This window comes from Gekko japonicus, unplaced genomic scaffold (genome assembly GCF_001447785.1).
Source record: "Gekko japonicus isolate JY-2015 unplaced genomic scaffold, Gekko_japonicus_V1.1 scaffold4567, whole genome shotgun sequence".
NCBI classification, from domain to species: Eukaryota; Metazoa; Chordata; class Lepidosauria; order Squamata; family Gekkonidae; genus Gekko; species Gekko japonicus.
This window is the reverse complement of record NW_015171638.1, coordinates 26,547-40,015: the sequence shown is the minus strand read 5'-3', so window position 1 is coordinate 40,015 and position 13,469 is coordinate 26,547. Positions and strand designations below refer to the sequence as shown.

General features: G+C 44.4%; 1 protein-coding gene across 1 annotated transcript in view; it reads left to right on the top strand.

The window, feature by feature from the left end:
- MAP3K2 (mitogen-activated protein kinase kinase kinase 2) overlaps nucleotides 1-13,469 on the top strand; it is a 50,428-nt gene that overhangs the window by 30,810 nt on the left and 6,149 nt on the right. The window contains exons 8-13 of the mRNA XM_015419972.1: nucleotides 1,673-1,752; nucleotides 1,875-1,942; nucleotides 2,985-3,077; nucleotides 7,544-7,750; nucleotides 8,358-8,506; nucleotides 12,127-12,258. Coding sequence (XP_015275458.1) covers nucleotides 1,673-1,752; nucleotides 1,875-1,942; nucleotides 2,985-3,077; nucleotides 7,544-7,750; nucleotides 8,358-8,506; nucleotides 12,127-12,258 — 729 coding nt within the window. The remainder of the gene's footprint in view (nucleotides 1-1,672; nucleotides 1,753-1,874; nucleotides 1,943-2,984; nucleotides 3,078-7,543; nucleotides 7,751-8,357; nucleotides 8,507-12,126; nucleotides 12,259-13,469) is intronic.

Here is a 13,469-nt window from a genome sequence, read left to right as displayed (position 1 = left end):
CTCCGTCTTGCCGGCCCTGCGGAACTGTACTAGGTCCCGCAGGGCCCTGATCTCCTCCGGGAGCTCATTCCACCAGGTAGGAGCCACCACTGAGAAGGACCTGGCCCTCATCACAGCAAGCCTTGCCTCCCTGGGGCCTGGAATCACCAGGCGATGTTGTGTCCCAGACCAAAGTACTCTTAGGGGTCTATGTGGGGAAACATGGTCCCTCAGGTATGTCGGACCCTGGCCATATAGGACTTTAAAGGTAAGCACCAGCACTTTGAAACTGATCTGGTATGCTATTGGCAGCCAGTGTCGTGCTTTCAGCCCAGGCTGGATGTGCTCCCACTTGGGGAGACCCATCAACAGCTTGGCCGCCACATTTTGCACCAGCTGCAGCTTCCGGAGCTGCAACAAAGGCAGCCCCATGTAGAGAGTGTTACAGTAGTCTAGCCTCGAGGTGACCGTCGCATGGATCACTGTAGCCAGGTCATCGCGGTCGAGGAAGGGAACCAACTGCCGAACCAGCCTAAGATGGTAAAAGGCCGACTTGGCAGTGGCTGCCACCTGGCCCTCCATAGTTAAGGAGAGATCCAGGAGCACTCCCAAACTCCTATCCTCTAATGCTGGCACCAAAGGTGCCCCATCGAAGGTCAGGAGAGGGATCCCCAACCCCAAACCGATCCAACTCAAGCACAGGACCTCCATCTTCGCTGGATTTAGTTTCAACTGGCTCAGCCTGAGCGACCCAGCCTTTTGAGGCAAATTAGATCCAGAGCAAAAAGAACCGTGGGAGCGCGATCCGATGTGCCCCCACGGCTCCGTGCTCCGGCAGCCGATCACACGTTGTGCAGCAAACCGGCAGTAGCACGGGTGTGCACATGCGTGGGATGGGGAACGGCGCTGGCTGCGATGGGCTACCAGTGCTTCCCTGACCAGACGCCTGGAGTTGCCGCACATCATCCGGAAGGTAGTGCTCTGTTGCTAGTACCTTTTAAATGCGTGTTTTCGGGCCAAAGGGACGGATTGGGAACGGGTGCGTGACGCTTCCCAGATGTTGCGGTGTGATCGCGTCCACTTGATGTGCCCCCAGTCCATCCCTCTTGCGGGGCAAATCCTCCCATGTGACCGGGGCCGATGACAAAAAAAGAGCAGAAAAGTAGGGAGTGTGAGTGGGGAAAAGCAAGGCACAGTGAAGAAGATGACTTGAAAAGGGATACAAAAGGAGATGTAGACGGGATCAGAAGGGGGGCTGCAAGTGGGAGCCAGGTAACAGACTGGTAGGTGACAAACACTACTCTTATTTATCAAAATATCTATGTATGGCCTCTCTTGTTGGGGCATCTCTTGTTGGGGATCACTGATCTTGTGTGATGAAACCTGTTTGTTCATGCTGTAAAATGTCACATGGCATTTTGAATCAAATGGTTTATTCATTTACCATGTGGAATATCATACTTTGCTTCACTGATTGCCCCCAAAGAAAAATGAAGATAAGACTGTGTCATATCTTGTGTCAGTGGATGCTTTTAACACCCTATTCTGGGATTTCTGTAGTAGCTCTCTCCATTTAAGAATACCTATCCATATAGTGTTTGTCTTGTGTCTTCTCTTAACATTTGAGTGATAGAGGCATTGCACAGTTTGGCTGAAGCACCCTGTTGCTCAGTCTGTTGTACTTCTCTTCCAGATGTTGGACCCATTATCGTTGAGTAGTCCTGAAAACTCTGGCTCTGGGAGCTGCCCCTCTCTCGACAGCCCTTTAGATGGGTAAGGACCACTAGTAGTTTGCATAGCTTTTTCTTACATTCTTTAAAGCTGTTAGCCCACAAAATATATGAGATAGCTCATTATGAAAGGGTCTAATACGCCAACCTTGTTTGTCTTTCTAGAGACAACTGTCCCAAATCCCGAATGCCAAGAGCACAGAGCTATCCAGATAACCACCAAGAATTATCAGGTAGGTAAAATAAACGGGCATGGGCACAGTTTTTGAAACCTGTAGTTAAAACGTTGTTTTGGTAACTTGAATGTGTGTAAGAAATTTAACATACAGTGTTTCTGTTTCTCTTGGTCTCGAGTTATAGTGAGAGATGTACAGAATTAAAGAAATACACCCTGTGCCATTAAAAGTAATTAGTTAGCACTTTAAAAATTGTATCCTTATCCCTAAGATTAAAAATGCATTTATAAGTCCCAATTAGAGATGTGCTGTTATTGTTAGACCTGTCTTAATAGTATGTGTGTCCCAGTTAAATTTGATCTGGGACTAAGCAGGTAAAGTAAATTTTTAACTGTAAATATTACCTCAAGTCTGTTCTAACTGTGCAGCTTGTATAACTGGCAGGCTGACAAATAATTCAGTGGGTCCTCTATACTTGTGCAGCCTGCAAACATTGAGCTTATCTTCTTTTAGAATGCTGGCCAGTAGACGAGATGTCTGGAAAGACGTTATCTGTACTATCGGACTTTTAACAAATTGTTGCCTTGCATATATCCTGATGTGCACTTCTTGGCTGGCTGGACACTTCTGTGACGGGGGGGAGCCATAGACTGGTTCAAATCTCATTAATAATGGGGGGGTTGATTGCATCAAAGTGGTGTTCTTTTGCTCCCCTTCCTTCCTGCTAAAAACTGGATAATTGGCAGAAGTTACAGCTAGAGAGGAACAGAAAGGAAAGGGAGAAAGAAGCTGGCATTTCCCCAAAAAATCTTTTATTGACTTTATCAAACAGAGAACGTTATTGGTATAAATAGCTTTGGTTCCTTTACTTTGGAATAATATATAATTAATTATAGAGAGAACATTGACTGAGTCATGACTTTAAATGTATTCTATATTGTTTCTTTTTCTGATAAGATTTTACTTTTTCTAGTGTCATAATATAAATCAAAAGTACATGTGAAACTTTTTGAAGTCTTGACTAATTCTCTCTGGGTTTTTTTGTTCTTGTTAAATTGCTGAATGAAAAAACCATGATAACATTATTGGTCCCTTTCAGACTATGATCTCCCAATATTTGAGAAGTTTGGAAAAGGTGGAACTTACCCTCGAAGGTATCATATTTCATACCATCACCAAGACTACAATGACGGTGAGTTGCAGGCTTCGTAACACTATTGGTGAATGTGCAATGATCAAAAATAGATGCAAGCCATTTCAACAATCCCTTTCGCTCCCCCCTACTTCCAAGCATTCCCTTTAAATGGGGTTTGACAGTGGGCGCCTCCTGGGAGTGGGAATTTGCCACTTGGCCTGTCAAAACCCATTTAATGGGAAAGTTCACCTTAAATGGGGTTTGGAAGTCGTCGTCCCCATTCTGCTGGCCTTGGAGAGCTGCTGTCAGCAGAAAGGAGGGAGGGAAGATTCATGCACCCCAGGAACCCAAACTGGTTTGCGAAGCAAGGCAGGTTCATGGTACCTCATGAACCAGAAACGGGGACAAATCTCAATTTTCCCGGTTCATGCCCATCCCTAATCAAAACCATTAGGGATTGTAGAAGAAGAAGAGAAGAGATTGGCTTTATACCCCACCCATCACTTGGAGTCTCAGAGCGGCTGACAAACTCCTTTCCCTTCCCCTCCCCGCAACAGACACCCTGTGAGGTAGGTGGGGCTGAGAGAGCTCTGACAGAAACTGCTCTTTTTTTCAAGGACAGCTCTTATCAGAACTACGGCTTGCTCAAGGTCATCCAGCAGCTGCAAGTGGAGGAGTGGGGAATCAAACCCGGTTCTCCCAGATAAGAGTCTGTGCACTTAACGACTACACCAAACGGGCAAACTGTACAATTTAACAACCATATTAAAATATTTAAATTAAAATGGTACTTCTGTACTTGGAATTTAAAAAAAATAATTGATGAGATTTATTTTCAAATGACTTGCATTATATTTGGTTGTTGTTGTGGTTCGCGACCCAATGAACCACATCATGCCAGGCCCTCCTGTCTTCCGCTGTCCTCCGGAATTTGCTTAATTTCGTGTTCATTGCATTGTGTAACCATCTCATCCTTTGCCGTCCCCTTCTCCTTTGACCTTCAGTCTTTCCCAGCATCAGGGTCTTCTTCAGTAGTGAGGGCTCCCTTCTCATTTGGTGGCCAAAGTATTTGAGCTTCAGTTTCATTATCTGGCATTATCTGATTACTTTTAGGATTGACTGATTTGATCTTCTTGCAGTCCAAGGGACTCTTAAGAGTCTTCTCCACTACTGTAATTCAAAAGCATCTATTCTTCGGCGCTCGGCCTTCCTTATGGTCCAACTCTCGCAGCCATACATGACTACTGGGAATACCATTGCTTTGACCATACGGACTTTTGTTGGCAGGGTGATGTCTCTACTTTTTATCATGCTGTTTAGGTTCGCCATCGCATTCCTCCCAAGGAGCAGGCGTCTTTTAATTTCATGGCTGCAGTCACTGTCTGCAGTGATCTTGGATCCCAGGAATGTGAATTCTGTCACTGCTTCCACGACTTCCCCTTCTTATCTGCCCAGGAGTGATGGGGCCATGATCTTAGTTTTTTGGCTGTTGAGTTTCAAGCCAGCTTTTGTGCTCTCCTCTTTGACCATCAGCAAGAGACTCTTAAGGTCCTCTTTACTTTCTACCATTAGTGTGGTGTCGTCTGCATATCTGAGGTTGTTGATATTTTCCCCGGCAATCTTAATTCTGGCTTGTGATTCATCCAGGCCAGCATTTGGCATGATGTACCCTGCATATAAATTAAATAAGTGGAGTGACAATATACATCCTTGTCGTACTCCCTTTCCTATGCGAAACCAATCAGTTGTTCCATATCCGTATCTAACTGTCGCTTCTTGACCCTTATACAGGTTTCTCAGGAGATGTGAGGTGGTCTGGTACTCCCATCTCTTTAAGGACTTGCCACAGTTTGTTGTGATCCACACAATCAAAGGCTTTAGCAAAGTCAATGAAGCGAAAGTAGATGGTTTTCTTGTACTCCCTAGCTTTTTCCATAATCCAGCGAATGTTGGCAATTTGATCTCTTGTTCCTCTACCTATTTGAAACCCAGCTTGTACTTCTGGCAGTTCTCTATCCATGTCCTGCTGTAGCCTAGCTTCTATGATCTTGAGCATGACCTTGCTGCTAGCCTGTGAAATGTGTGCAATTGTGCGATAGTTTGAACATTCCTTGGCATTGCCCTTCTTTGGGATTGGAATGTATACTGTCGCACTTTCCAAATTTGCTGGCATATTGAGTGCAGCACTTTAACAGCATCATCTTTTAAGACTTTGGATAGCTCAGCTGGGATACCACCACCTCCGCTAGCTTTGTCGTTAACAATGCTTTCTAAGACCCATTTGACTTCACACTTCAGGATGTCTGGCTCGAGGTCAGTGATCACACCATCGTGGTTGTGATATTGGGCTGCAGATCCCCTAATCTTGAAATGTGATTCACATGCACCAGTTGATTGTTTGAGGATTTTGCTGTTATGATATCTGAAGAAAACTGTTATCACTGTACAGTGCAATCTTAAGAAGTCTTAGTCCACTGGAGTAAACTCCAATTAGGATTGTATTGTCAGATTATTCACCAGAAGTAACTCTTCTGAATCACTTTATACATGTGTCCAAGTTTAATGAATGAAACAGAATCTGGAGTATTATTTAAATATATGTAGTACTAAATTGTCTTCCAAAGTACAACTATTGTGCATGCTGTGCACTCTTATTATCATACTTACTATGTATCCCTATCATATTTTTGGCAGGGGTAGAATTGAGAGATGAATAGTATATGGATGACTCTACATCCATGCTATTAAGTCAGGGTGCCGTAAGCTAGTCTATTACTTGCTTATTGACTGAGCGTTAACTGTGTTCAGTTTTAAAAGCCAGAATTTGGTGCATTTAGGGATGCCAAAAAAGTCTTTGGGTCCCGAGACAGAGATTCCATCTCGGCCACTGTGAAGGGTGACATTATTTATTCATTAAAATAGTTATATACCTCCTTGCTTTGTGGTTCAGAACTGCGTACGATAATAGTTAAAAAAAACTATTCAGTAAAACCCACAAATGAAAATAAACTTCCTCCCTCTGTCTCTGTTGTGGGGAGGGGAAGGGAAAGGAGTTTGTAAGCGGCTCTGAGACTCCTTTGGGTAGTGAAGGGCGGGGTATAAATCCAATCTCTTCTCTTGAAGAGCCAGTTGGTGTAGTGGTTAAGTGTGTGGACTTTAATCTGGGAGAACCGGGTTTGATTCCCCACTCCTCCACTTGCAACTGCTGGATGACCTTGGGCAAGCCATAGTTCTGACAAGAGCTGTCCTTGAAAAAGAGCAGTCTCTGTCAAGAGCTCTCTCGGCCCCACCTGCCTCACAGGGTGCCTGTTGCGGGAGGTTAAGACTCTATAATCTGGGAGAACCGGGTTTGATTCCCCACTCCTCCACTTGCAACTGCTGGATGACCTTGGGCAAGCCATAGTTCTGACAAGACCTGTCCTTGAAAAAGAGCAGTCTCTGTCAAGAGCTCTCTCGGCCCCACCTGCCTCACAGGGTGCCTGTTGCAGGGAGGGGAAGGGAAAGGAGTTTGTAAGCCGCTCTGAGACTCCTTTGGGTAGTGAAGGGCGAGGTATAAACCCAGTCTCTTCTTCTTCTCTAAATGCAGTTATTACATATACGACATCAGGGGGGAAACAGTAACAGTTAGGAGAAATAAAGAGGTTCAGTAAGGATGCTTAAAACTATAGATAATAAACAGCTTTTGCTGGACTCATTGAGTTATTACCATTTCATGTTAACTCTTGGGTACACAGAACAGTTTACAGCCAAGCTTGCAATCTTGATGTGAATATTGGCCTTCCAACAGGCTCAGGATTCTCACAGTGTAACTGTGAGCTCTTCTTAGAAAAACCACTGACCTTTCTTTAGTTTCCCTCAGAAATTGGAGTTTGACAGCTACAGTCTCTTCCTCAAGCATTCACTATGCTAGCCTGCTTTATCATAAAAGACAGGCTCTGAGACTTCCCAAGTCTCCTGAGAGTAAATTTTTAGCCTACCCCTCTGCAAGCGCAAACTCTGTCTCCAAACATTGACTGGCTTAGCCTGCTTGCACTCAAAACAGACTTTGAGGCCTATATAATCTCCTGAGACAGGTTTTCTCTCAATTGATGCTGGAGACACAAACCCTATCTGATTTGAGCTGACAGTGTAGCAGCTTTTTCTGTCACTCCCCTTCCCATTGGACTTCCTTGGCTATCCATGAGCCCTGATTGCTTGTTATCTGCTCTGCCCATGTACCAAACAGGCATATGGGGTCTGGTGACTGACTTAAAGGGGCAGGACTTCTGCCTGTCCATCACAGCTACTACCTCACATCGACCAGATCCCAATCAATCACATCACCTAGCAAACTTCATGGGCCCCAAAACTGACCAGGGCCCCCTGGAATTATCTTTGGGGTTATTAATACTCCACATGTTGCTCAGTTGTGTTTACTATTGAGGCCTGCGGGATGACATCAGATCTATTTTGGAACCTATGTTTTGCTTGCTTCCCCCTGGAAAATGCAGTGAAGTGTGCGGTTTTCTTATTCCTCTCTGCAGGTCGTAAAACTTTTCCAAGAGCTAGAAGGACCCAGGGAAACAGTCTACGATCCCCAGTTAGTTTCAGCCCAACTGATCACTCATTGAGCACAAGCAGCGGGAGCAGTGTTTTCACTCCAGAATATGAGGATGGCCGGATGCGAAGAAGAGGAAGTGACATAGACAATCCCACCCTGACTGTAATGGATATCAGTCCTCCCAGTCGCTGTAAGGAAAAATGTTATACTTATTGGTTTGGATCCAACCTTGCTCCTTTCCCTTTGTGTAAATGAAACATATTTTGTGGATTTTCCACCACCAGCGGCATCCTGAGTTATATTCCCTAAGTGAATATAGTGGTGTTATAAATACTTGTTAGTTCCAGGCTTGTTATGTGGCTACTCAGTTTAAAGTAATGACATATATAATTTTCTGTCCTTAGCAGCATGGATCAGTTCCAGGAGTCATTATTAGTTCATGCATTAATGGCAGTGCTATACTTGATATTTACTGGGTGTTTAAAGATAAGTTTGTAATTTGTAACTTGTAGTTTGGTCTACAAGCCGGATAAATCGGATCCTTTTGATTTTTAGCTTCTTTAATAAGCAGTACTATGTAGGAGTTTCATTAGTAAGCACTACAAATACATAGCTAGTTTAGATTAGTTTGGCCCTAGGTAAACTTTTGGAAAGAAGTAAATACTCAAACCTTAGATTATAAAATGTAATGATTTAATAGGTCTGTGCTGCTTAGATTAAGAAAAAGTTCTGAAGGGTCTGTCTTCTGATCCTTTTTCTTTGAACAACTGAATATGTAAGACCCTTTCTACTTTCAGCCCCAAGAGCACCAACAAATTGGAGACTTGGTAAGCTACTGGGCCAAGGTGCATTTGGCAGAGTTTATTTGTGCTATGATGCAGATACAGGACGAGAACTAGCTGTGAAACAAGTTCAATTTGATCCTGATAGCCCAGAGACCAGCAAGGTAAGAGAACTGGGAGAAGGCGACTCAGAAATGCATTGCCTCTAAAGCAGTCAGTTCTCTGACTTAACAAGAAATGCTTGTTCTTAACTGACAGATCTGTGTGCACATCTGTACATTTTAATCATTTCCATTAAATCACATGTAAGCGGCTGATTTCATCTTCAGTGTATATTAATGTTGGTAAAGCAAAGCTTAGTGGTTCAGTAGAAAATAAAACCATACAGTATAGAATGTGAATGTTGTAGACTCTTATCTCTACACACTAAATAATGAAAGCAGTGCACTATGATCTTGTCTGTCTTCTTTCACTGGCACAATGAGAACTGGCAAATGGAAATGATTGTGGTGATCTGTTATCTACCATCGAATCTGTAGATTCCCTCATCACTTCCAGAGTATTATGTGTCTTAGAAAACTTGGTTGGAACCTGTGAGCCCATTCCACTAATGGAAGATCCTTCCACTGTTAGTTAGCAGGATGGAATCTTAGGATGCAATCCAGTGGCTACCTTTTTGTTGTTGTTATTGTCCTTGTAAACTGGCTCTGCTGTGGCGCATGCCTCTCTGTAAGCCACCCTGAGCCCGCGTTGCGGGGAGGCCGAGGTACAAATTGAATAAAATAAATAAATAAATAATCTATGTTGGCTCCCAGTTTGCTTTGGGGGCTAAGTCAGGGTGCTGTATTGTCCTTTAAAGGCCTATACAGCTTGGGGTCAGCATAGTTTAAGGTCTGCCTACTCTCATATGAATATTCCTGAGCACTCCATCATCTTCAGAGGCCCTGCTTTGGGTGTCCTCAGTATCTGAGACTAAATGGATGGCAAACTGAGAAAAGGAGCCTTCTCAGTTGCAGTGCTGAAACTTTGGAACTCCCTCCCCAAGGAGAGTTGTCTAGCTCTCTATTGTCTTCCACTAGCGGGTAGTTTTTTGTTTTGTTTGGCATTCTCTCACTAACTCTTATTATTAGCCTTTCCCTCCTCCCTGTTTGTTTGCCTTAGTGTTTATGTGTTTTATGTTTTATTTTTTAAAATATTTTATGCTTGATGTTTTAATGTTTGAAATGTTTGCTGCCTTGGAACCCTGAGTTGGGTAGAAAGATGGTGTATAAATGCCAAATCTCTCCTTATATATAATTCTGCTTTGGAGTGGCCACATTCCATGCACTCCCTCAACCATCAGCCTTTCAGCTGCCACTCAAGAGTACTCGTGTGCCATTGGCCGGGTGCTGGGTCTGCTCCTCTTCCCCGCCCACTCCCCCTTCAGCCACTGTGCCCTGTCAGAATTATCGGCAAACGGCTTTCTCTCTTGACGAAGACACTTTTCCTGCTTGCCTCCTGTGTGGGACTAACTTTTCCCTCAGTGGCTGTTGGTAGGTGTCACAAAATGGCAGTTGCCTGTGTTTGTAAGATGGCTGTGGTTCTTTGTTTAAAATGTTCCCCCATAAGGTTTAATTGAGCTGTAGTTCCAGAGAGGGGCCTGCAGGGGTATCATTCACTGGGTTGAATGGGGCTTCCTCATCTGCTGGACTACAGTTCCCAGCTGCCCCAAGGCCAAAAAGTGCAGGAAAATAGGGACTGTCCCAACAGGCAGGGCGGCATCAATATAGACTGCAGCCCATCCAGGGAGGAGGCAGTCTTCGACCCTGGGAGGCAGCAGAAATTCAGCCACTCCACAGTGGGCTGGACTCGGTAATGAATGGAAGTTTCCCTGCTGTCTTGGGCAAGAGAAAGAGGCTGAAGTAGAGCCAGAGGCCGGTCCAAGGAAAGATCCTATCCTGAGCCCACAACCTCCAGAGGTAGAGAGTATTGTGTGTAGGGTTTCGGACAGCGCTGGCTCTTCGGCTTTGAAATGGAGATGAGCACTGCAACCCTAGAGTCGGATTCAACTGGCTTTCAAGCAAGGGAACCTTTACCTTTACCTTAATAATCTGTGTTGTGCTCTGACCACATAGTCTCCCCTGCTCTGCGCAGTACCAAAGGGAGAGGGTAGCCCAGGGGAGCAACGAAGGGCCAGACTCTTGGGTTGCCAACTTTCCAGGGATCCCCCAAAGATTGGGGATTCCATCTCCAAATACGGAGATCTCCAAATACGGAGATTTGGCCTGAGGGGTCTCACTGTCCCTCTAAAAAGGCAGTGACGATTCCGTGAGTGGTGGCAGCGAATTTAAGGAGTGAGATACGCCCATGAGATGAGGGTTGGAGGCAAACAGCTGAGTTGTAAACTGGTGCCCGTTTCACCACAGTAGGCAACCAAGCTTGGTTCAGACAAAGAAAGGAGACCCTTTGCAGGCCTTTGAGGAACTCTTTGGGGCCAGTCCTGACTAGAGTTGCCAGCTCCAGGTAGGGAGATTCCTGGAGATTTTTTGGTAGAGTCTATGGAAGCCAGGGTTTGGGGAGGGGAGAGGCCTCAACTGAACAGAATGCCATACAGCCCACCTTCCAAAGCAGTTATTTTTTCCGGGGGGGGGGGAGATCTGTTGTCTGGAGTTCAGTTGTGGTATCTGGTGATCTTCAGGCTCCACCTGGAGGTTGGCTACCCTAGACATAGCAGTCAGTGCTTCAGAGAACCGCTGGAGATCACTCAGAATTACAACTGTTCTCTAGATGGCAGAGATCAATTCTCCTGGAAAAAATGGTGGTCTCTGTGGCAGTCAGGGCTTCAGAGCACGGAAAATGATGGACTCTGTGGCAATCAGGGCTTCAGAGCACGGAAGCGGCTGCAGGTCTATGTCGGGAGAAATGGAAAGCTGAAGAGTGAGGGGGAAATAAAGGTAGTTTGATGATTGGCTGGGAAGGAGATAGGGTTGCCAACTGCAGGTGGGAAATTCCTGGATATTTGAGGGATGGCACCTGGAGAGGGTGAGGTTTGAGGAGGGGTGGGACCTCAGACTGGTACAATGCCATAGACTCCACCCTCCCAACCAGCCATTCCCTCCTGGGGAACCACTGTTGCCAATCCCAGGAGAGGAGTGGAAATCACTCAGAATTACAACTGATCTCTAGGAGGGAGGGGGGAGGAGATGGAAAGCTGAAATCAGAGGTGCAGATAATGGCAGGTTGATGGCTGGGAAGGGGATAGGGTTGCCAACTCCCGGTTGGGAAATTTATGGTGATTTGAGGGGTGGAGCCTGGAGAGGGTGAGGTTTTTGAGGAGGGGTGGAACCTCAGACAGAAACAATGTCATAGCCTCCACCCTCCAAACCAGCCATTTCCTCCTGGGTAACAATTGTTGCCAATCTCCAGGTGAGGGCTGGAGATCACTCAAAATTACAACTGCAGAGGTCAGTTCCTCTGGAGAAAATGGTGGACTCTATGTCATTATACCCTGATGAGGTCGCCCCAGCACATTGACGCTGGGTGCCCAAGGCCTTGGCACTCTCCCAGAGCCTCTTTCTAGAGCTGGTTGTATTTATTTCCACAACGAGCCTTATTCCTAGATATACATAATACTGAGCAACTTAATGGGCACCTCTGTAGCTTCTTTGAGATTCTTCTACTGTATTTCAGGTACAAGTGGAATTAAGCATTTAAATGTTAATTTATGGGCTGAATCATTTCTGAAGTTTGTATAACATTTGGTCTACTAAATTCCCGTACATTTTACTGTACTCTTGCTTTTCAGGAGGTAAATGCACTTGAATGTGAGATTCAGCTGTTGAAAAACCTACTGCACGAGAGGATTGTTCAGTATTATGGCTGCTTGAGGGACCCCCCAGAAAGAACACTCTCTATATTCATGGAATATATGCCAGGGGTAAGCCAAAGGTCAATTTCTGCAGTGTGTATGCACTATCAAGTAAATCAGTTTGCATACAGGATGCATTTTTTAAAAACTTCCCTTCTTGAAGATACTCAGCCTTGCAAACACATTTCATTCCAGCAGAAAGCTCCTATAAATTCCTTCTTGTGGTTGCACCAGTGACTGACTCTTATTTATCACATGTGCAGCCTAAGCAAGTTGCATCCATCATTCCTGTGTATTGCTTTCGTGTGAACCATACTTAGCATCTTCAGCTCATTAACTTGATTTGGATGTGACATCAGAGCAAGATATTCCACCTTGTGAACAAGGTTGTGGGTGGGAGATCCATGCTCCCTCCCTTCCATGTATGCTGCCTACAAACCAGGGAATAACTAATTTGGATTACAGGTACAAACCACACTTTACTAGTTCAGATGTAATACCAAGCTAGGGTTTGTTGAAAACCAGGAAGTTACTAATTAGATGGCAACACAGTAGTGAGGCGAAAGTACACACTGATGGCAGAACTGGCGCATAAGGATATGTGTAATTCTGATTTCCTCACTGTAATTGTCTTGACTAGCTTTTATCTGAGAGGTCAACGGACAGTATAAACTGAAAACTGATAATAGTTAAGATGACCACATTTAATCAAAATGTCTAAAGTTTACCAATGCAACCAAATTAATTAAACTTTAGACATTTTGATTAAATGTGGTCATCTTAACTATTATCAGTTTTCAGTTTCTACTCCCAGATAAAAGCTAGTTAGAATATGGTTCAGTGAGAGGAATATGGAAACAGGCTAACCAAACGTGCAGCACGCATGCAGAATGTTGATTTTTGGAAAGAAGAAGTCTACTTCTGGTGATATAGTATAACATGTGGAGCTATATGCATATTACCCCTTTTGGGTCCCTATTCTGAGTAGCTAGTACCAGCAGCAGTATATAGCCTTCTGCTGTCCTTGAGGTTAGAGAACAGGGCAGAAATTGGCCTTTGTACATCTACAGATTGCTTATTTTAAAGTAAATCGTGCTTATTTTAGAGTAAATCATGCTATGTTACATCTGTACAAGAGCATTATGTCAATAGCTTTTAAAAATGCTATTTGGATTTTTTAACCATATATATCTTTCCCCCAAAATCTTTAATATAGATGCTAATGTGAGTTGAACCAGAATTGTTTTCATACAATGGTCAAATAGTTTAAAGGCAGGAAT